This window comes from Lathamus discolor, chromosome 3 (genome assembly GCF_037157495.1).
Source record: "Lathamus discolor isolate bLatDis1 chromosome 3, bLatDis1.hap1, whole genome shotgun sequence".
Taxonomy (NCBI): Eukaryota; Metazoa; Chordata; class Aves; order Psittaciformes; family Psittacidae; genus Lathamus; species Lathamus discolor.
The window spans coordinates 40,324,862-40,349,361 of record NC_088886.1 but is presented as its reverse complement, the minus strand read 5'-3'; the positions used below and the strand labels follow the sequence as shown (position 1 = coordinate 40,349,361).

Here is a 24,500-nt window from a genome sequence, read left to right as displayed (position 1 = left end):
CAAAGTGGGGGAACCTTAGGGACCTAAATTTGTGTGTCAGCGAATCAGTGCAGAATTCTCAGTGGTTCTTGCTTTTAATTGTTATAGGGTATGTAGTGTTGTGCCTGTCACCACAAACTTGATAAAGAACAGGTTGCTGGGTGCAGCTTCTCTGCTAAAATGGTAATTTTATTACTGTTACAAAATCTTGTTTCTCAAAACAAAGTTGCTCCTCTATTGAAGGTTCAACTTTATGAATAATACATATTTATGGATAAAATGTAAGATTATATATAAAAAGTACATTTAAACTGTCAGTTTATAAATATATAAATTGTCTATTAGATAGATTTTACATATTACATTTTACATATTTAAACTATCAGTTTATAGCTATGTTTGTATATAATTACATAATTTCTACACAGGTGGTGACCTCTCTATATAGCTAAATCTGTCTGGAAAGAGCTTCAAGCTGTCAACTGTAGCAGTTTCTTGAACTCACAGGAGTGCAGCTTCTCATGATCTTTATTCGCATAAAACATATTACTTGTATTCTTATTTTCTGGCAATTTGCTGTTCTTTGTCTGTATGATGACCTCTTCTGGCTTTAAAAATGGTTTAAATCTGTGTGAATATTATAGGGATATCTTTATGTCAAATGCTACTCCATTGCATTAGCCTCCAAACTCCTCTGTCATGTTGTGACTGTACTGCAGACACAGAGCAGATTTTCTGAAGAGGTGTTTTTCAAATGAAGGTTAAGCAAAACCTGCTCTAGGTATGCAGTCTGGATTTTTTCTGTATCTTGATAATCAAAATCTGTTGTGAAGAGATTGACAGAAGGAAATCTAATTACTAACAATGTAATTATTACCTAATATTAATAAAATTAATAAAGCTGCTCCTTTCAGGTGATCTAGAGATTTGATCAAGGAAGAGAGCATATTCTAGTAAAGGAAAAGGGAATGTCTGCTTTTACAGCTAGAACGAATAGTTTTGTGAAGCAGGCATGCCACTCTTTTTGGCATTTGCTTAATGGAAACTTCCTTATCAGCGGTGTTTACAGAACATTTGTAGGGAAGACATTTCAGAGGAGCAGTCAACCCTGAAGTCACACCATTGTGGAGAGGGACTATTGTCAGTGTGTTCAGTATTTGGGTGAGCATGTTTTCCAGTTGATGTGAAAGCATGAGGTTAGGAAATTTTCTCTTCCAATCATTTTCAGTGGTGGGGTACTAACTCGGTCACATAGAGACAATCCAAAGACTACTTCAAGATTGGTATTTCCAAAACTTCCTACATCTGTGGATCTTTCAGCTGTATCGGATTTGAGGACCTATAGTCTTTGCTTAGAATAGTGAACAGCTATTCTGTATGCTAGTTCAGTGTTGATTTCACACACATAACCTTCTTCCATTTTCCCCATTAATTGCCAAGTATGAAATTGGTGTTAGTGCTTCTCAGGCTGTTATACTTCAGTTCTCTTGATTAGTATCCATATAGCTTAGGTTACAATTCCACAATATTAAAGAGGACTGCACCTGCTACATTATCTGCTGAATTATACTGCAAAGTCTGAGTTATGAACTTCAGGTGATGTAACTGGGAAAATTGTATTTTCTGTCTAATTCTTTATAGACATGAAGATTCTGATGAATCACAATAAATAGGAATGTAGCAGAAATCTTGGTATGAAGTAGGACTGAATTCATAATAAGAATTTGTTTAGCTATTATATGAAAAATACTTAGAATCATAAAATAGTTAGGGTTGGAAAGGACCTCAAGATTGTCAAGTTTCAACCCCCCTGCCATGGGCAGGGACACCTCACACTAAACCATGTCACCCAAGGCTCTGTCCAACATGGCCTTGAACACCATCAGGGATGGAGCATTCACAGCTTCCCTGGGCAACCTATTCCAGTGTCTCACCACCCTAGCAGGAAAGAATTTCCTCCTTATATCAAATCTAAACTTCCCCTGTTTAAGTTTTAACCTGTTACCCCTTGTCCTGTCATTACAGTCCCTAATGAGTAGTCCCTCCCCAGCATCCCTATAGCCCTCCTTCAGATGCTGGAAGGCTGCTATGAGGCCTCCACGCAGCCTTCTCTTCTCCAGGCTGAACAGCCTCAACATTCTCAGCCTATCTTCATATGGGAGGTGCTCCAGTCCCCTGATCATCCTCGTGGCCCTCCTCTGGACTTGTTCCAGCAGTTCCATGTCCTTTTTATGTTGAGGACACCAGAACTGCACACAATACTCCAGGTGAGGTCTCACGAGAGCAGAGTAGAGGGGCAGGATCACCTCCTTCGACCTGCTGGTCACACTCCTTTTGATGCAGCCCAGGATAGGGTTGGCTTTCTGGGCTGCGAGCGCACACTGCCGGCTCATATTCGTTTTCTCATCGACCAACTTGTCTGCCAGCTCCTTTGTTAGGGCAAAGAGAAATGAAGTACCTGTTTCTTTTCCTGTTTTCTAGGGATTTCTAATAAATTCAAAACCAGAGAATGCATGTGAGCCTATAGCCCCACCTCCACTGAGAGACAATTCGTCCAGTGCTTTTATTGTGTTAATTCGAAGGCTTGAGTGCAACTTTGATATCAAGGTAAGATTCTTTTAATATTTCCCCCCCTTCTCTGTTTCAGGGGCTTAAAGAATTTACTGGTGCTTCAGAAAAATACTTATAGGTAACATCAGGATAGATGCTCATGTGAAGGGAAGGGAAAATTTTGTCTACAGACATATAAAGCAGTATTGTAACATGATTTAGTATAAGATTACCTGTTTGGAGGCCAGGTTATGTGGGAAATAAGGATGCCAGATGCTGCAGTTTTAGAATAAAAAGTATTTGGTAGCCGTATCAGCTTTTCTTGCCAGTTAGACTCTTTGCTGCAAGGGATCACAGCAGAGCTTCTTGTGGCTCACATCATCTTGTGGCTCACACTGAGACCACGTAAACAATGGTAGTGTCATAGTCGGCTGATGGGGAGAGGAGACAGTGCACTGTCGGGTAGAAACAGGCACTAATGGCAGGATGGAAATGTTTTTAAATGGGTACAACATGTAGGTGTTATGTTACAAAGTATTTATGAACATTTTGATCTACAGCTGAAGTATTCTCTGTGTTAATTTTTTTTTAAATACAAAATTAGAATTATTTGTGCTTGGCTAGAATATATGGTTTTCTTGAAAATGGCCCTGATACAGGGGCAGCTGAGTATCTCTTAAGGAAAGCAGTGCTCTTCAATTTGCATTGACTTCATTGCACTGAAAGGAGATCCAGCCCTGTCTGTTGCGATGTGGTATGGTCAGTTATGTGGTATGGTGTTTAAACATTTGAATTCTATCCAGACTGTAGATTCCACTGCTCACGTAATCTACCTTCACATCAAACTGGGAAATGTCATATATTTTGTATTGTGAATCCTGTCACTGTGTGTAAATGGCTTAGTGAGAAAAGGAAGGGCAAATGACTAATTGTCATTTTCATATCTTCTTTGCCTATCTGATTGCTGCCTCTAAACTGATGGAACAGTATTAGATTTGTAGAATCAGAGAATGGCTAGGGTTGTTAGGGGCTTTAAAGATCATACAGTTCCAGTCCCCCTGCATTTTTACTGCTGAAGACATGGTTAAAGGAAGAGGTCAGAATTTTTCGAGTGGAACAGACTTTTAATCAAATACTTACTCGCTGAAAATTACTTGTCTTGCTGAAGAAGCTGGCATTGTGACTGAGCCTTCAGCTTTTTTACTGTGGTGCTAAACCACAAAAATCACACCTCTGTTGCTGGCCACAGAATTACAAGATAGAGAAGCTTTGGAAAGGTACTCGGCTACAGACAAGAGTCAAGCAGGGGGAAGACATGCAGAATTGCTTTTCCACATAGCTATCAACTTAGTAAATGTAGGTTCTTGTACTTTAAATTTACACACCTTGATTTGCCACACACTGTTAATGAGCATTCCTCGCGGAAAATGGAAGATTTGTACATTACTGTTGAGGGATTTCCATGGTCAGTCCTTCAAGGATTAAGTCATACTAGCTTGGTGTGTAGAAATTTTTTATTATGTTTTGTATTTCATGTCATATCCATGGAAAAGAGGTTTCCCACACTTTATTAAACAAAGAGTAAGGTGAAAGATGGATGAGAAGTTCCAAGGCAAGCATGGGTATCTATGTACTCACTGGCAAGTGAATTCACTCTTGTGTTGTTAATGCTATTGCAATATTGCATTATATAATTTTATGCTTAGTACAGCATTTTGCCCTAAAGTTTCTGCCACGAAGTGGCATGTGCGCAGAGATGTGAGTTATATTAATGTCAGCTACTTGACTGACAGGATGTTTATTAGAAAGTCCTGTCTCCTCTTCTGTTTGACATTGAAAACTACAAATACAGGTGCATAGTTATTTCTTGATTTTTATTGTGTAAAAATATATACTATGCCAAAAACCATCTCTCCTTGCAGACTCCTGAGGTGCCTGCATTTTCCAGCAATAATATTTTGCTGTTTGGAATATAGCTGTTAGGAATAGAGGGAGAGAATCTGAATTGCTGGCACTCTGAGGCATGTAACTGTTAAGTAAAGAGTTGACTAATTTACTTATAGTGAAAGGTTACTATGCAGTAAGAAGTCACTTCCTGAAGGTATTTCATCCTGCTTAGGTGTATCTTAAAAATGGGTTAGTGCTTCATATTTGGTGCACAATTAATGCTTTTGTCTTCGGGGTCCTGAGTGGCAAGGGTGAGCTTCACAATGTGATCAAACAGGCAGTTGCTTTTTGCAGCTGGATGGGGTCATTAAGCCTGTGGTAGCTTGTGTGAAAGGTACCTGCCTGTGATTGTGTCAATGTCATCTTTTATTCGAGTAACCCTGTGTCACTGATAGCTCGAAAGCACATTTATGTGTGATTTTACAGAAACACCATAATTTTATAATCCAATAATTAAGCAAAGGGTCTGTGTTATAAGGAACTAGCAGAAGTGTGCAGGGAAGCGGAATACTTCCTTAAGTAATATAAATTATTTACAATCTGTCCTGAAGAATGTATTTCAGTGTATAATGGACGGTTAATAAATACCTATTCAGGACATGATGTCAGAGAAATAAATCAAGCAAACAAGAAAATGATTACTGCATAGAAACTGTCACTAATTACCATAGCACATTTATGTGGCTGTGAAGATTAAGAACCTGTGATAATCAGGGAGCTTTAAAGCTCAGATCACTCAAACTTTTGTGTTTCTGCAGTTTCAATGCTTGGTGACTTTTAAGTTATACATGATGACTCCATTACTGCCATTCTGTGTCACTGGCGCAGATATATAGATATTCAAAGTTTTTAATGCCTTTCTTGTCTTACTCTGGACTGTTTCATTTTAAAATTCTTATGCTTTTTTTTTTTTCCCTGTTTTTGCTGTTGTGCAGCAGGCAAGGCGGCTTCATATATCAAGCTTCACCTAGAGAACCTCTTTTATTTTATTTTTTTTCAGTGTAATCAGTGGAAGCTTTCCAGCTTTACAACTCATGTTCCTCATTGTTTGTCTCTTGAGAAGAGAAATTGGGAATGTGTGTATACGTACACATGTATTTTCCCCTCTCCTGAGGGTAGATGTCTTGAAAAAGAGCACCCAGGTTTCCCCTCGGTTTTTCAGATCTGGTGATGATAGTCTGCTGTAGAAGAGAGGTGGGGGTGACTTCTTGTAGGACCAAGATTTGTTTGTGTGTAGGTTTGTAAGGAGGTGGTATTTGTTGACTGATAAATAAAGTTATCGTGATGCCATAATATCCAAATACTGCAACTGTTTCCCAGTTTCAAAGGCATTTAAAGCTGTGATCTTCTGTTCAGTTATTTTTAATGATTGTTTGCCTGTCACATAAATATTTGCATTACAGTGTCCTTAAGGAAATGCATGCATCTCAGTGCCCCATGCTAGCTTAGTTCAGAGCAAGTCTACCCAGCTATTGCCAAGCTTATTAATGTAGTTTTAGAGAGGAGTTGAATGAAGGATGAAACCTGAATGTTTTCTCAAGGTTCTGCAGTGCTTTTTCCATCTTGCTATGAGTTTCGATGCTGCTGTGCATGCGCTAAAGCAATATCTAAGATGAACAGTTGTAACTTGGTTATGCTTATGTTAGTAATAGTCACTGCAGCAAATGCCATTTACATGGCCTTTAGGCTTTGTCTATATTGACAAAAAAGCCAGTATATATCATAAATGTAGCCAGTACACAATGCTTCTATAGTTTTGTATCCATATTTGTAATTTTGTACTTTTCCATGAGAAAGCTTCTGATACCTGGGCTGTCAAATTAGTTGTTTCACATTTTTAAAGGCACAGAAAAGATACTACCCATGTGATTTCATAAGCTATCAAATGGTAATTTCTAGTTTACCAAAGTTAGTGCCTTAAGTTTCAGTTATGATTAAATATTTTTATCTATCCGTAGAAAGTTTTAAGTTCTGTTTTTAATATATGTAAAAAATGTCTGTCTGCAGACAATATTAAATTATTTTTCTCGAAAAGTAGTATAATTACAGGAATATAAAATAATGACATTTTTATTTTGAAACGTGCTAGTATTTATAACTTGCTGAAAGTGTGTCTTGTCTTAGAGAGGACAGACAGGTTGCTGTATTTTGAAGCAGTGTTTTTTCTAATAAGTAGTTTGTATGGCTTACAGGTTTTAAATGCCCAGAGAGCTGGATACAAGGCGGCTATAGTTCACAATGTTGATTCTGATGACCTCATAAGCATGGGATCCAACGACAGTAAGTACAGGTATCACTTCTTCTCTCCTGTTTGAAAATCATTTCACCCACTAGTGTACAGTATTAAAATCAGTATAAAGTATTATGATGAACTCGCACTAAAAAAAAATACCAACCCAAAAACAACAACAAAAAAACCCACCCAAAACAAACTACAAATGAACTCTCTCAAACCACCCCAACAAACACCACAACAAAAAAACTCAACCCAACAACAAAACCACAAACACCACCAAAAAAAAAAAAAACAACCAAAACCCCCAAAAAACCCACAGAAAAATCCACCCCAACCAGAAATCCTCCTTTTAATATTTTAAAATAGGAGATGCTTGTATAAGAAAGTATATATCTATTTGTGTATTACTTGTGGCACTAAGTTTGTATTTTTTCTGAGTGTTTCTTTTGGTTTTCCTTTAAATTTTAGTTCAGCTGTTCTGGGTAAAATGTTTAAATTTGAGATAGGCTTGTATAGCTGATGTGGAAAATAGTTGATATGGTCTTAAGTAGAAATATTACAAAATTAAACTACTGCACTGGAAGGAAATCAAACTTTAAAATACAGCTTTTTCGTATTTGATAGTAGTTTTGTGGTTGCACTGTTGTGCACATTTTCTGTTCCCTTGGACAAATGGATTCTAATTTCATATGAATGCATATAACATATTTTCAGTTTTTCATTTGGAAAAGAATCTTTAGAGACCAATGCACCATTTTCTGATTATGATGCTAGTTGTTCCAATTTTAATCTTATATGGAGTGAATGTGTTAGAACAGCTTGTAATCTAGTCAAAACCTTTGTTTTATGGTGTATGCTTTTTGTCTGTAGTGCTATCATGATTTTCATTGTGGCATGCATTTATTTTGTTTAGTTTTTGAGCATGCTCAGTATGGAACAAGAACATAAATGAGAACAAAAAAAGTCCTTCCAAGTGGAAACACCATTGGGTAAACTAGGAAGTGAACTTTCAACAAACTAAATGGCAGCCAGGTAGCCCAGAAAGCTACATGAAAGTGGTTTTGATGAATTCCCAACCCATGTGACTGTTATTTTCAGGTTTCGCTGAGAAATCAAAATGTAGAACACATTCGCAACAAATGCAGACTTGGGTGGTGTGAGGTGACACTAAGCCATATATGCTTTTGCCTTGGGAAACCTGAATGCTTTGCTATTAACTAAACTGAAGATACTTTGACCCTTAAAATGTGAAGCGTAAGTCAGAGGTGCAAATCAATATAAAGTGAAGCTGCAGAGGTTTTCTACAATATGGGGTTTATCTTTCAATGTTTTTCATTTGTGCTGCATCTTTTGAGCTTCTTATTACCTTCACTATTAAGCAGTGAAGGGGGAGGAGAAAATTGCACTCAGTTTCTTGAGACTGAAATAAAAATCTGGGATTTACTCATTCTGTTCTTCCTTCTTTTTGACCTTTTCTATCCAAAGCTGTTTCCAGTATGTTCCCTTATAATTAGGATGAAAAAGAGGGAAGAAAGATTAATTAAAATTTACCGTAACAGATCACAAAATCCTAAGTTTCCAGAAATTTTGGAAACTAGTAGAGATGTGTGACTGACAAAGTCTTTGAATAAGAGTGATGATCTGGTTAACCTTACTCTGATGATTCTTTTGTAAAAAAAATTTTGGCTGTATTTCCCTTTAAATGTTCCACTAAGAACTTTGATTTCTGTACCTGCAATAAAATACCAAGATATTCTGTAGGAAAAATACTATCACTTCTTAAGTGATGTAAAGATATAGTATGTACATATATCAGTCTATATGTCATTATGTTAACATGTCTTTATGTTGTAATAGTCTCATAATGTTAAAAAGTCTTATGTCTTAAGAATGCCCATAGTGTCTGCATAATAATAGGTTTTTTCCTACCTTCTTTAAATACAGTTGAGGTTTTAAAGAAGATTGACATTCCTTCTGTCTTTATTGGTGAGACATCAGCTAATTCTCTTAAAGAAGAATTTACTTATGAAAAGGGGTAAGTTATCTCATGCAGCTGTGTTATTCCTTGCATAAAGCCATTGCCTCTTTTTTAATATTTATGGGTTTAAAATAGGATGTTTTGATGACATGGGCTATAGGTATTCCAGGTAAAACTGTGTGCCTGAAAGCAATGGGCAGAAAAGATTTAAAAAATCAATGTAAATTTATTTCCTGCAGGAAGCTTACCATCTATTTAGGAAATGCTACTCCTCTATTTTCATATAGCATTGAACATGAGTTTAGCTAATGATCTAAGAATCACAGAAATGCTTGTGAGAGTATGTGTATTTCAGATCTAAGGGTGTATTATTCTTACAATGCGTTTCAGTTCCCATTGGAGTCAGGTGCTGCTCTTTGGCGGGGGGGAGGGAGTCATCCTTTATTAATAGCTCTATAACAAATCACAGATAACTTCCTATGCTAGGTAAATCTGCAGGAATCATTTAAGATGATTCTAACATCATGCATGATTAGGTTTGCACTGCATCTGTTCTGCTTTTAAGTTTAAAACTTGAAAATCACTGTGAGAACAAGATGGTTGAAAAATCTATCTTGGATAGAAAAGGTGGTGTGTTTTGTTATTAGTCTAACAGTCTTGCTTCTGTAGGTTTGCCTGTCCTTTCACTGAGTAAATCAGAACTAAATTGTGTCATCATTCTCAAGTAGACGCCTTGTTGATGAAACTACTTGATAAGTAAAGTGTGATTCTGCAAGATTAGTGGTTATAGAACTACTAACACTTTTATACATTGTACTTTCTCAGGTGTTTCTGACTGTTTGTTCCACCAGAATAATAATGGCATTTTACTTCCACAATTATCAATACATACTGCTATTCAGATATCCAGTTGTCAGCATCCATATCAGGATGCCTAGGAAGATGTTTGGTTACTGTACTGTATTTTATTGACTCCTCAGAGGACAGAGGGTGCATCTTACTATGCTTCATTATTTGAAACTAAACCTACCATATAACCTAGAAAACTTTGGTAAATATGAGTGATTTCACAGTATGTTTTGACAGAGTTCATATAATCATGTTTAATGTATGGTGTCCCTGCCCGTGGCAGGGGGGTTGGAACTAGATGATCTTAAAATCCTTTCCAGCCTTAAGTATTCTATAGTTCTATGTATGTTTTTCTCATTCTGCTGTCAAAGCAGCTATGAGATTGTTTTCCTGGATGCTTTAGATGTATTTATGATTGAAGTCAGTAAGTAGTTTTGACTCCCAAAAATGTTCAAATAAACATTGTTTTATCCTGTCATTTATTGTCTTTACATTACGTGGCTATCAGATGAATTTTCTATGTTGTTGTGCATAGGTAGGTATTCGTTTGGTGTGCCTAGTGATAATGCTTTATTTCAGTAGGTTGGTTTTTTTTTTTTCATTGTACTTCAATTTATTATTAAATTCTAACTTATTTAGAAATTATCTTTTTCTCCCTATAGTGGCCATGTTGTGTTAATCCCAGAGTTCAGTCTTCCTTTGGAGTACTACTTAATCCCTTTCTTAATAATAGTAGGGATTTGTCTTATTCTCATCGTCATATTTATGGTAAGTTTCTTCTTCTAGTAATATTTTTTCTTTCAAATGATCATAAAAAGCTGTCATTTACTAAATTTAAATGAAGGGATACAGTAAAGTAAAGGTCGAAGGAGGTGATCCTGCCCCTCTGCTTTGTCTTTGTGAGACCCTACTTGCAGTTCTGTGTACAGTTCTGGTGTCCCCAGCATAAGAAGGACATGCAGCTGTTGGAGCAAGTCCAGAGGAGGCCCATAAGGGGGTTTGAGCACCTCCCATATGAATACAGGCTGAGAAAGTTGGGGCTGTTCAGCCTGCAGAAGAGAAGGCTGCATGGGGACCTCATAGCAGCCTTCCAGAATCTGAAGGGGGACTACAAGGATGCTGGAAAGGGACTCTTTACTGGGGACTGCAGCAATAGGACAAAGGGTCTGGGATTCAAACTTGGAACAGTGGAAGTTCAGGTTAGATATAAGGAAGAAGTTCTTTACTGTGAGGGTGATGAGGCACTGGAACAGGTTGCTGAAAGAAGTGGTAAATGCTCCATCCCTGGCAGTGTTCAAGTCCAGGCTGGACAGAGCGTTGAGCTAACCGGTCTAGTGGGAGATAAGCTTAAGGTCCTTTCCTACCTTAACCATCCTATGATAATAGGGAAAGCTCTGTGTACTGTACATACCTAATCCCTTAGGATGTTCTACTTGGCATATAACTACTTTAAAAGAGTTAATCCTCAATGCTACCCTTTGTTTTTTATCCAATAATGACCTGTCCTTGTGCTCTCATATGCTGAGGCTATGTCCAACATTAACAAACTTGTACTGCATAATAAACTTTAGTCCCTTGTTCCACATCGCAGTTTGTTACTGCAGGTGTAGTAATGGATCAGCAAGCTTGGACCATGTTACAGCATACAGCGTATGGCTTACAGCATACACGTTACCTACAGAGGCTCTCAGCTGGACATGTATCTCTTATACATAGCTATGCTATTTAAACTTTATTATTTCAGTATAATTGGCATGCCACTTCTTGAAATCTCTGCTGGTCTCTGACCAATTTATTATTTTACTTTTTAATAAAAATCAAGGAATGCATCAACTGTTCTATAGCATTTTATTAAATTATTTCTTTGTTAGTGTTTTTTTTTTTCACTGCAAATTATGTATTTCATTGACAATCTTGGGTATATTTGGCATAATCAGAATTGCAACAGCTCTCTGAAAACAAAGCAGAAGTGGTCAGCTAGAGATGACCTTCTGGTGATAACCTTGATTGGAAGACTTTGTCTCAGTTAATTGGGTGAACGTACGGCCTTATTGTATCCTGAGGGTCAGCACTTTGAGGTGAGGAGAGATGGTATGTCTAACAAAGAGCCATTACCAGGGATAATATTCTCTGAACATCTGTTCCAAGACTATCAGTATTCTAACTTGAGCATCACTAATAATCTGCTTAAAGGACACCTAAATTGAAAATTGAAACAAAATACTAGTAATCTAATAAACAGAATGTAGAATGCTGTGAAAGGGACTGTAGAATCATTTTGAAAATCAGGAGTACTTGCTTTGCACTTTATCAAAATACAGTGCGAAGCCCTGGTCTGTAATTTTTTGGAAGGGTACTGATAAGGGAATGAAGGTAATAAGAATAGTTATGGGGTCTCTTATTTAAACAGCAGTTTGGAATGTTACCATGGAAGACAAAATTAATGAAGGAGGGGAGACATACACTGTTGACATTACTGACATAAGAATACAGTTATGAGGAGTGTGAGCTTGATTTTTATCATGACCACCACTGTGGAAATTCAGAAATAAGACATGGTTTTTACTCTGAGAAGATTTCTTCATATTTCACTTCAGAGTTTTTCACCAGTTTAGCTGCTTTTGTTTTTAATTAAGATAGTGCTGGACTTCAGTGCTGTTACCTACAGGTAAATAAATGAGCTAAGTTACAGACTAAGTTGCACCAATCGCTTTAGCAGGGAACTAGAGCTACATAACACAGTGCTAATCCCACTGGAAGGCCATGTCTCCTTAGAATTGCAGGTGTTTCCCTCACTATGAGAACAGCAGTTTTCTGCGTCCAGAGTGTCATTACAAATGTTACAGGAGTGAGCTAAATAAATTTGTAAAGTGTTTTGACTGTAGGTCATAGGTGCGTTCTCTTATCAGAAGCAATTAAATCACAGAAAGATTTGGGTTGGACACAGGAGTCTAGTGCACATGAAATAATGATACTACAGTCGGGTTGAATTTGTTCCTTATTCATTTGTGGTTTTAGCCCTGCTTATTTCAGGAAATCCTGTTTTTAACTAAAAAATTCATCTGACGCTTTTCCATAGTTACTAAAGACCTGAATTACAGAATTAAAACTGCACTTCATGCATACATACAGGGTAAAAAAAGAGTCTGAACAAACAGTTTAGATCCAAAGATGCTTAAAAAGTGAAAGACAGGTGTGATGCAAAAGAATACGTCAACTTTATTTTGGCAAAACCAATTAGTTTCAGATGTTCCTAATAGTATTGGTGCATAATATACCTACACTCATACTTTTTAAAAAATAATCTGTTATGAAGTATACCAGTGCCTTTCAGGGATTCCTGAAGTGAGTGACGTTAATGCAGTTTATCATATTAATACTGTCTCGTTGTTTTCCTTACCCACAGCGTAGGTAGGTGTAGAGCACTTCTGCAGATTTCAAATGACTTGTTAGTGTGTATACTTTGGCCCTTTGCTTGTCTGTCATTGTATTGGAAAAAAGAATGTTGTATCACAGATGCTAGAATTAGAAACTGAACAGAAATAGCATTAGGGACTGTTAAGAAAATGGAAACAGTGTCTTCGTTATAGTTGAAGACAGCAACTAACTATGCCTGGAAGTAACCCCTTTAATCATTCCTAAAATACACCTAGATACTTTGAAAACAGTTGTGATGAATGTGGGAGTAATACCCCAAAAGAGCTGTAATAATCCAAAACTGTGAGCAAAACCACTCAATGAATTGTGTTTTGTGTTGAAATGTGCCACCCCATTATACGTGGCTTTGATAGAGGATTGCCACAATGGCCATTATTTTATATAATATAGACATTTTTTTTCCTGTTTCCTTTTTAAAAAAAAAAAAAAAAGCTTGTGTATTTTCAGCTTCAAGTGTCATGGTCATTGAAAACTTCCTCTAGGCTTGTTTGGCTTCATCCTTGAGTTCAGGCAAGGGAAGCGGTGATTCAGTTAGAGCCAGGATTCCCTTTTGACTAACTTACTGTGTAGACTCATAAATCAAAATAGTTTTATGGTTCTTTTACTGTTTTAACTTTTTGTTTTGTCTTATGTCTGTTTCTAGATAACAAAATTTGTGCAAGACAGACACAGAGCAAGAAGAAATCGGCTTAGGAAGGATCAGCTTAAGAAAATTCCTGTACATAAATTTAAGAAAGGCAAGTGAATCATTCTTTGTCTAACTAATTAGACCCCATAGTTTTTAACACCAAAGAACACTCTAAATTGAGGGAGATTTGTAGTTTTGGAGATAATTTTGAGTATGCCTGAAATAGTGTTTGGAGTGAAAGCACATGAAATGCTTGACCCTGTTCTGACTGAAGCAGAAGAGTTTTAACATTTCTGTACCTGAAGCACAACTGATACCACATGCAGACTCTGGCTGAGAATTAAAATGTTGGTTAATATACCACAGAATTGGTACAGAATTTCCACAAAAATAGCTTGTTGTGCTGTCATTAACAGTGACCACAGCAGTCGGTCACTGATGCAATATTTGGAACTCCCCCCTGAAGGTGTATGTCCAGCTCTGTGGTTGTCTGTAAACTGAGATACTTGTGATACATAAGTTGCCTGACATGGTAGAGACTATAAACCAGAGCTGTCTTGTGGGTATAATTTATCTGATTTTCCAGAGGAGTGGTCTTTTCAGGCAAGAGAGATTTAAATTTAATGCTAAAATACTTGCTGTTGTGATTCTTTGTAGTGATTCATTTTTATGCAGTATCTAATGACAAGGTGAGAAACAAAGCTGTTACTTTATTCAGTGAAATAAAGCTGCTGTAATTCCTTCTCTGTTGTAGTCTATTCCTTAAAAGTAGGAAAAAAAATCTGCTGTTTCATTTGGGGTTTTTTTACATGTGCTGTCATTTTACCATCATTGTTCATTCATAGAAGCTATTGCAAGGCATGAGAGGAAAAGGTGGGAAAAGTACTTACTTGAAACAATTACCACATAACACGTGTCTGTTAATAAAGAGTGTATTTTCTGAGGCACAAAGACCATGTTAGAGGATATGCCTGGATTCAAGGATAGAACAGCTTACTGTTCTTTGCCCCTGATAAAGCCAACTTGTATTGTTCATGACATTGCTCTCACTGTGCAAAGCAGATGTTCAGTTTGAGCAATACCATGTTTGTGCAATGTTAGTCAGCCTCAAAGGAAAAAAAAAAGTGTTTTCTTCTGCAGGGATGACTGAACCTTGCTACAACGCTATGGATTTAAAATTATCCCTGAAAAATTGTTATAAGCCAATAAAGCTATCGTTAATCGTATTTCCTCCTCTTGATTCCTTGTGACATTAAATTAGAATAAAAATAAGAATTATATTGAAATATGCAAGAAATAAAGTTACTTCAAGAAGGTCAGTTAATGTCTTACTATAGATGCATACAATCAACTGAAAATCTCAAGAATTACGTGACTAAGTAGCCAGTATATGAACATACCTTATAGCTCATTTCTTTATTCTCCTTCCTCTTTGCTTTTGCTGAATCTTACACCATATGAATTGTTTGGAGCTCTGTCAGTCACTGGAAAGCAACCTGGCTGTAAATCTCTAGGTAGCTACTGCATTCAGTGGCTTATGAAAAACAGAACAAAAAGCTTATTTGTTCAACTAGGATTTCAGTTTCTTTAAGCAAATGATCACTTTGGTTCTACTGCTGTGAAATTAATCTTTTACATTACTTTAAGTCCTTTTACTAAAAGGACAGAATTTCACCTAGTACTTGCAGTATTATTGTCTTTAGTGATTACAATGAAAATACATCGCTTCATGTTTCTTTGTGAAACACAGGCTTTCTCAGGACGTTATTGCACAGTCCATTTACTTCAGATTTCTTGATGTTATATCCAAACAATCTTAACCTTTTGTTTTGGAAGGATAGGGGAAACTAACTCCTGTGGACTATAATCCTGTTTTCAGGAATGCTGGATTTTCTTTTTGTCTCCAGTGTATTAGAAATCCGTTAGTATTGAAATGTTAGTCAAGTACTGAAGCTAAGACAGCATAGATACTATTTCTTGTTTCCTGCCTTGTTTTTTGTATCATGAACTGCATAATAAATGGTTTCACTGTAAAAGGTTTTTAAGGGAAAGTTGGCTTTAGCAGTTGTCTAGAATTTTATAGGTTGATAGGCAAATGATGATGTAATGAAGATGCTTGTTCTGTATGGGGGATTGCACCCTGACATAACTGGAGTTGTTAATGAGAATATATATGAATAATCTCTGAACAGGATTTAAGTCAAATATCACCATAACACATGGAAAATTTTTTTACTGATTTCAGTAGGCAGTTAGTATTTCTGCAATGAGTAGCAGATGCAGAAACAAAAAGATGTTGCATTGAGTATCTTTGCAAAGTCTGAATCAACAAGCCTTGCCTTTGGATAATTCCACAGAATGCAATGTACTCTGTATTTTCCAGGCTGGTGGATTTTTTTTTGGATTGTTGTGTTGTGGTTCCTTACAAATGGATTACAGTTGGGTCATGGAAAAGTCAGTGGGGGTTTATATCGTTTGTATGAGTGTCTCTATAACAAAAGTGAACACAGCAAAAAAAGACATCCATTTAATGTGCCCGTAATTCAATCTTTGACGAATCTGAATATTCAGAAGAATTATCGCTTAGATGTGAATTGGTAGTTATCGTAGAATTTGTTTTTCAGAAATGCATATTTCCATATTAGCTTAACTAAAATGGAATCTAGCAAAGACTGAAAGGATTTTTAGATTTTAACATCAATGAAATTCCAGTGTAACCTCTCACTCCCGTAGAAAATAAAATATTGTACATTTAGTGAAGATGGAATACTGCAAAAGGAAGAAATGTGTGGGCATATCAGTAAGAAAATAAAAATGAACAGAGCAATTTTTTTCTACATCGAATGTTGAAAACTTAAGATCGCAAATGAATGGTTAGATATGTGATAAAGAATCCAGAATTTGGGAGTTGCTACAGCCACAAGACTTCTAAAAATGGAGCAGTTAGGTGAGAAAAGAGCTTTACTTTAGTAGTCAGCTTTGAAATGCTTCATACACACATGAATAAAGCCCCAGTATACGGGGCAAATAATAAGCTGTAAGACTACGTTTCATTTTAAGTATTTTTATGTATTGAATTTTTGTGTACTTATGTTTATATGCAGATTGATAGTATATGATTGAGAATAGTGGGGAATAGAGGTATCTCAAGGCTTTCAAAAAAATCTGGTCCAAAGTAAGTGCAGTTCTGCCATTTACTGTGTATTTGTCCTCGGTTCAGCAGTAGCAGTTATTTTTCTCCTTCTTAGTAGCTAGTGCAGTGCTGTGTTTTGATATTTTGGCCGGGGAACAGTGCTGATAACATTGATGTTTTCAGTTGCTGCTCAAATGTTTGGTCTGGCTGAGGACTTTCTGAGCCTCATGCTCTGCCAGGGAGCAGGGGAGGCCGGGAGGAAGCAGAGACAGGACATCTGACCCAAACTGACCAAAGAGGTATTCCATACCACAGCACGTCATGCCTGGGATGTAACTGGGAGTTACCCGAAAGGGCTAGGGTGACTGCGAGGTTGGACGAGGTATCGGTTGGTGCTCAGCTGGGGGGAGTGGGGCAAGTTATCGGTTGGCTGGTGTTGAGGTGTTGTATTCTTTCCTCTTGTTATTTCCTTTATCATTATTATTATTAGTGGTAGCAGCAGTGGTTTGTGTTATACCTTAGTTACTGGACTGTTCTTATCTCAACCTGTGGGAGTTGCATTCTTTTCGTTTCTCCTCCCCGTCCCTCTGGGAGCGGGGAGAGGGCAAGAAGAGGGGGAGTGAGAGAGTGACTGTGTGTTTTATGGATGACTTTTGTTTAAACCTTGACAGTATTCCTAAATTATTTTTTCCCCCCTGCAAATGGGAGTATAACTGATCATTACTGACCCTTCTGCTTAAATGCACAGTACACTTACGGTCTAATAGAGAAAACAAGTCATACGGTCTGCCAGTCTTGGCAGTTTTGTTCTTGCGTTTTTCATTGTTCACAAGTGCACATATATGTGGATGGGTAATTCTTTGTATCTGAAAATACTTTATTTGTATGTGCCAAGTAGGTAGAAGATAATAGTAAAGACTTTTCATACACAGCTTATTTAAGTAAGATACTGTTGTGGTTTAAGCCCAGCTGGTAACTCAGAACCATGCAGCTGTTTGCTCACTCCCCCATCTTCCCCCTCTGCCCTGCTCCTGGAGGGATGGGGAGGAGAATCAAAAGAATGTAACTCCCATGGGTCAAGATAAGAACAGTCCAGTAACTAAGGTATAACACAAAACCACTACTGCTAGCACCAATAATAATAATGATAAGGGAAATAACAAGGGGTGAGAATACAACCGCTCACCACCCACCAACCGATACCCAGCCCGACCTGAGCAGTGATCTGACCTTCCAGGTAACTTGTAGCAGTTTCCATACTTTTTCCGCAATTTTTGGTGATTCTGAGTCAGCTTCTAAAGTACAGTAATGGGTATTTCAGAAAAAGTTGTCTGCAAAGTGTCTCTTTTAGAAATTAAATCTGTTCTTCAAGGGGCATGTCGTCATGAAGGAACAGCATTACTAGAAAAGTTTATCTGTATTTACATAACCCAGAAATGGATGTGATGCTTTACCATTGTCATTTTTTTCTGAATGTGCTGATGTTCATTTGTGTGGAGATGTCTTAGAGAGATAAGCCTACTCAAGAGCAGTGTGTTACCATTTTTCTGGTATTTCTTACACATGTTGAATGACTAGTGGGGGGGGATAAAAAGACAAGTATTATTTGAATGTGGGGTTTTTTTAACTTTCATTTTCTCTGAGCTGTGATACCTTTGACAGTACTGACTGATGGTTAACATTCATTTCTGCATTGAACATGATGATAATGTGCTGATTATAAATGATCCATAAATGTGGTTTGACTAATAGGAACAACAGAGAGAAGGAATGTCATAGCAAAAGAGGAAGCAATTTTCTTTTAAAAGCTATAGCTTCACTGTGTTACATTAGACAAAAAACTCATGTCAGTGATCTAGGTCTGGCGGTAATGGGCTTTATTTAATCACTCTGACTTTTACTACCTGCCCATGAAGTGGTTTTCGTTTGGTTGTTTTTTTTCTCTCCTGCTTTCCCTTTATCTTCTCCTATTGCAGAGGAACTATCAGGAAAACTGGTTCTCATCTCCACTGTGCTTATTTTGAAATGCCAGATTTCCACAGTGTTGTTTTCCAGTGGTGGTCATTTGCTCTGCCTTTATGTTGAATAATATATATTAACAAAAGTAACATGAACCACATTTTACAGGCTTTCATGCCACCACAGAAGCCCTTGGAATTTATCTTTGGGGAAACAGATGAGAATTCGGGTTTAATAGTGGATTTCTGATATTTGGAAAATAGACATATGAACTGGGAGGTCCTGAGTTGCAGCATATACTCTGATGGTTTGCATGCTAAGATAAAACAATTAAAATCTCCGTCCACTTTCTTTCGTATTCTTATAAAATAAGAGTTGGCATGTTTACTACTTCGCAGTGCTCTAGTGGAAGCTGAATACTTAATGTTACAATCCTCTATCAATACAATTTTTGTTTTTTGCATTAATTCCTTTTATTACTTTCTAGTTTAAAACTGTTTTTAATTAAAGCAATGTAATTACTGCATAGGTACTAATCTCCATAATTTACCTTTGCCAATAGTGAAGCACATTGCAGGTGTGCTCCTTCACTTATCTTCGCAGTCTTGCTTCCATACTTTTTTGCCTGTCAAACCACTCGCTTTAGCAAACCTGTAATTTAAGTAATTTGCTGTGTCTTTGTTAATTGTACCCGTGCCACTGGCTGGTTTATTTAGTGTGATCTATAATAATGGAGAAGCCAGGCATTAGGTAACACAAGACCTTACTGCATGAGATCAGTCTGTTATTACATAGGTGTGAATAGTTCTTGGCATCTATCTTAACACCCTCAAATAAAGAAATCCTTTTAATAATGTGAAGAAGTTGCCTTTTAAGGACATCTTATGTGCCTTGGTTTTGTATCTGCTATATAACTGAGTACTGTTTGAAATGCTTTGTTGGTTTTATACCTTTGGAAAGACAAAAGTTACCAGTTTTTGTTCTGTTTTAAAGTGGAAGTATTAGGCACAGGCAAAATACAGATTCAGCATAAATTCTGTCATGGCAGTCATAAAACAGAAGCAATCAAGTGTATCCAGTATTTTGGTAAAATGAGAGGCCTCATTTTGCGTTCCTTTGCTTATTAGGGGAGTTGAGGTTGTACAAGGAATACAAGAGCAAGCCTTTTGAATGAGGCAAGAAAATAATTGTATGCAAGTAGGCTTCCCTTACTGCCTTCCAAATACAGACCTAGTACCACAATAGAGAGCCCTTCACGTGCTTTATGGTTTTTCCTGCTTTCATCTTTAATAGATGTCTATTTTGTTTGTAGTACTTTTGACTTACCGAAGTCTTTGTGGGGAAAAAAATAATAATAATTTTGGCACAACAGCAACATGTGACAGTCACGATCCTGCATAAGATCCTATTCATGTCTTCCACCCTACAGAAGACAAATTCCAGATGAACAACACCGCGTGTTGTCTGTATTTCTAAAAAAAAAAATGACAGCACCTTTAGAAAAGCCCAGGACAGAACATGCTTTATACTGAAAATTTTTAAATCTACAGAAACACCTCTTACCAATGCAGCTAAACACAAATTCAGATAAACTAAAACAGCCTGGTTGTTAATGAGCTGGCTCAGTTCTTAGAATCATAGAAGGGTTAGGGTTGGAAAGGACCTTCAGATCATCTAGTTCCCACCCCCCTGCCATGGGCAGGGACACCTCACACTAAACCATCTCACCCAGGGCTCTGTCCAACCTGGCCTTGAACACCGCCAGGGATGGAGCATTCACAACTTGCCTAGGCAACCCAAGGAAGCTCACTTTTGTTAAAATCATCTGCAAAAGAAAGCTTGCAGAAATCCTGAATCAAAGCAGAGGAGTGCTTCCCTTGGTCTGGTAATGTGGGGTATAAGGCATGTCCTTATTTAAAAGCTGAGGATACAGTTATTTCTGTGTGGATATATGAATACTATTAGGCTACTACTGTAATTCTTTGGTATGTTTTTAATTTTTTATTATGAGAAGTATTTAAACATGATTATTTGAGCTTTTTACATTTGCAAAGAAAGTTTATTTTTCTCGGTGAAATATATTGTTACACAGTTAATGAAAAATCCTGGTCAGGTTGCTTTTTAGAACTTTAAGTTTTGAATTTAACTTTCGTGCTTTATTAATGATCTTATTATGAGCACATGAACAGAAAAGTAGTACATCTTTGCCTCGTCTGTTGCTGAACAATTTAATTTTGCTGATCCTTTCCCTGAAAACTTATTTTCACGTAATACTTGAAATTTGAGCTGACAATGGCTGTTCATCTTCTTTGCCTCTAGTGTTACTTCTGTTAGCTTTCTGCAGCTTTCTTGAAAAGCTTGGCTCCTTTGATGCTGATGTAGAGCTTAGTTTTCCTACTCTGATATACTTGGTTTCCTTACTTGTACTAAACAGATACAGAACCATGCTGAGTTGCATTATGAAAACTAAGTTTTTATTTGAAAACTGACTCTAAATACCTAATTAGTTAATTTTGCCATGTGTAGTAAAGCATTGGATTTAGCAGGATGGTATCAAAATGAATTTTGAGCTGAGTTTCCAGAAATTCTTTCCTGCCATGCAGTTTCATCACAGGCTTTTGTGTTAAGGACGTCTCTTCTGAGAAATGCAAAATCTTCTGGTTTTCTTCAACTGCAGTCCTGCCTGATAACGAAGAGTAAGCTCATGACCCAAGTGTGGGCCTGCTTGTAGCTACGCACTCCTGAGGTCTGCCCCATTATTTCCACCTTTTCCCTAAAACACTGACAACTTGGCTATTGTATCCAATTTCTTTGAACAAGCCTGGAGTGTGAACTGCAATGTCAATCTCATGTATGTAATCTAGAAAGTGCTTTGGGAAGTAATATAGGATTTGGTATTAAAAAAACTGTAAATCTGTGCTAAACTCTGGTGTGTCATAGGTTACTGTGGGTGATATGTGTTTGTTGAAAGGTGAACTAAGTATGTGCAGGCATTCTTTTGGCTATTAACTCTAGCCCTAGCACGTGTCAGTCTTACTCATTTAAATCTGACATTTCCAATGTCAAGCCTTGGAGTGATGTGCAGCAATGAAGTTCTAGTGCAGCAGATAGTCAGGAAAAGACTTGACAGAAGTTTACTGGGAAAGGATTAAGGTGATGCTGCGGGGCATGGGAGTAGAGAATGGAGTTGTGAGGATAACTGATGAGGTAACATGTGTGGGATGTATGTGGTTCAGGTTAGGTGGAATTTTTAAAGAATTGGAAGGAAATGGGGAAGGATGCCCTGAGGGGCACTGGGAATGAGATACAGCATCTCAGCCCTTCTTTCTTTTACCTTGAAGTGACAAGATTGTGGGGATCTCATTTCTCTGATGGGGGTTGCTGCCTTGCTCTATGCCTTCTCCCTTAGGTATTTTAGTATATGAGATAGTGAACCTTTTCTGCACATGCTCTTTCTTGTGGGACCTACAGCTCCTTAATTCCCTAGCTCCTCTGCTGTATGGTAAGACCAAGTCTTGGCCCCTGAAGATGGTGAAATGTAAACTGCTGTGCAGTGGAATGTTAAGAAGCAGCTGTGAAGATGGTACAGATTGGGAACAGGCAGACTTGGTCTAGGGTTCTTGTTATGAATACTTAGCCAAAGTATCAAAATATGCATGGAATGACATAGTTCATTGGGATATCTGGGGTGTCCTCCTTTGGACAGTCTTTTTTTCCTGTCCAGTCTTTTATCACTGGTGCCTTTGCTTTCCTATCACAAGGCATATAACCAGGGTGCAGGCACACTAGCACCACATGTTCAGCAGATGACTGCCCTTGTGATAGGATGTACAAATACATATTGGATCACTTGACCATGTAGCTATCCAGTCCCTTAACCTGTTAGTCAAGTGGTAGGAAAGCTTGCAGTTTAGCCTGCTGGTACATGGGCTTCTATCCCTGTGACAGGGAAGACTTAATAGGGGGAGAGGTGGGCTGAACCAGGCAATTTTTTGTCTGGTACACTGTAGTTTAGACATCTAAACGACACTTCATAGTTGGGAGGGTGCAGCCCTACCAAGCAGTTGCTTGTGAAGAAACAGTGCAGTACTGGGCAGTTCTAAGACAGTAAAGTTCATTTGTTTAAATGAAGTGCTAATGGCATAATAGAAATACCATCTGGAAATAGTGAGCTGCAGCAGTGGATGTATCTTAAGTTGCAAGAGATGTATGAAAGAAACCAACTTTTGCATATACAGTGGCTTTGAGCACCTGGCCAGAACTTTTCCAGCCTTGACAGAGCTGAACAGATACTCAACCCAGCTCATGTCAAAGCAGGGGGTCAGTAACAAAGAGTGACAGTGACCCTTTTGTTGCTTAAGTCCCTCTCAGGGTTTGATCAGATAAGTATTTACAATACATATCTGAAATATGGCTCCTTATAAAATTAAATGTAGCTACCTCTTTATTTTAAAATATGTACTTTGCACTACTCACCTTTAATAATATAGCCTAATAGCTGGCAGTCTTAGACAGGAATTGAGGGATCTAAGCTTATTTCTCTCCATTCCTTTTACTTCCAACCTAACAATTCCTGGTCTGATGATAGCTCTTCCCACCTCTCCCCCGCCTCAGCTTCTCTGGTTGATATTGCTCCTCTGTGTTGTTGATAGAGAAAGCTGAATCCCTTTTCAGCCTTCAAATATTTCTATAAAAAATATCTGGCTATTTTATTTTACTCTTCTTGCATGATAGTTTCTCTGTTATGTGATCATAATATTCTTTCTTTGTTTCTGTTTGAATTAATCTTTTGAGGATACAGGTGGCCGCATTACAGACTCCTGAAGGGTACCTAATGCTTCTGAAAGACTACTCTTTGGTGCTTTCTACTGTTGCATTTTTCTTCTTCCCCAGGTGTATCACACTGGCAACACTGTAGTGATCAACCAGTGCACTCTGTTTCTTCTCAGGGGGTGTGGTTTTTTTTTTATAACTGCTGAACTCAGGTTATGAGAAGGGCATAAGCTTCTGGTGTAACTGCAAACTTTGGAGAGCCAGCATCTTCAGGAAATTTGATTGGTAAAAAGGATGGTGTAAAAGCGCTTGATAAAAACAAAACAGGATTTATTTTTTTTTCTAATCTTTTTATAAGAATGAACAAGTATTATAGATGTAGTGCTTGATATAGTTTGAAACATTTATTAACCTAAAGGGAAAGTGAATGAGCTGTAGCCTTAATAAGTAAGGGTAGAAATATAGCAGTCAACTATGTAGCTTCAAAGAACCTGCCCCTTCCATGGACAGGGAAGAGTAGTAGTTTCTTCAGCCTGCGAAGGTCAGTAAGAGAACCTGTATACATGTGTTTGCAAAGGTCTGTTGCAAATCTGTTAAACTGATTCTCAATTATGTGCTGCAGGAGATGAGTACGATGTATGTGCCATTTGTCTGGATGAATATGAGGATGGAGACAAGCTCAGAATCCTTCCATGTTCTCATGGTAAGCAGCTGTATGTTAGGTTTGGCATTTGTATTAAAGCAGCTCTCTAAAACACCATGTCTAAACCCCACAGTGACCTTGTGTATTGATTTATAAAATTTATTTTTGCTAACACGCAGGAGTGTACATACAAATTGGGAAAAGAACTAACTTTTTTTGTCTTTTTAAATAGAGAAAAAGCTCACATTCCCACTTTTGTGTTTTTATTTGGATGTACACATGAAAGAACATCTGGGTTTAACACTGTAAATGTCTGCATTTAATGGGGAAACACATTCCAGAGTTACTTTTTACATTTAAAAAAAAGTAGGCTTTTGCTTTCTTCAA

The 24,500-nt window shown here is 37.5% G+C and overlaps 1 protein-coding gene across 3 annotated transcripts in view; it reads left to right on the top strand.

Moving 5' to 3' along the window:
• The window catches only part of RNF13 (ring finger protein 13), a 39,453-nt gene that overhangs the window by 12,074 nt on the left and 2,879 nt on the right, over positions 1 to 24,500 (top strand). For 2 of the 3 annotated variants that reach the window (XM_065674792.1, XM_065674793.1), the window contains exons 4-9: positions 2,461 to 2,586; positions 6,669 to 6,756; positions 8,657 to 8,747; positions 10,202 to 10,307; positions 13,621 to 13,714; positions 24,093 to 24,173. In XM_065674792.1, coding sequence (XP_065530864.1) covers positions 2,461 to 2,586; positions 6,669 to 6,756; positions 8,657 to 8,747; positions 10,202 to 10,307; positions 13,621 to 13,714; positions 24,093 to 24,173 — 586 coding nt within the window. Of the gene's footprint in view, positions 1 to 1,084; positions 1,141 to 2,460; positions 2,587 to 6,668; positions 6,757 to 8,656; positions 8,748 to 10,201; positions 10,308 to 13,620; positions 13,715 to 24,092; positions 24,174 to 24,500 lie in introns of those variants that run through there. The other variant, XM_065674794.1, reaches the window with a different exon arrangement.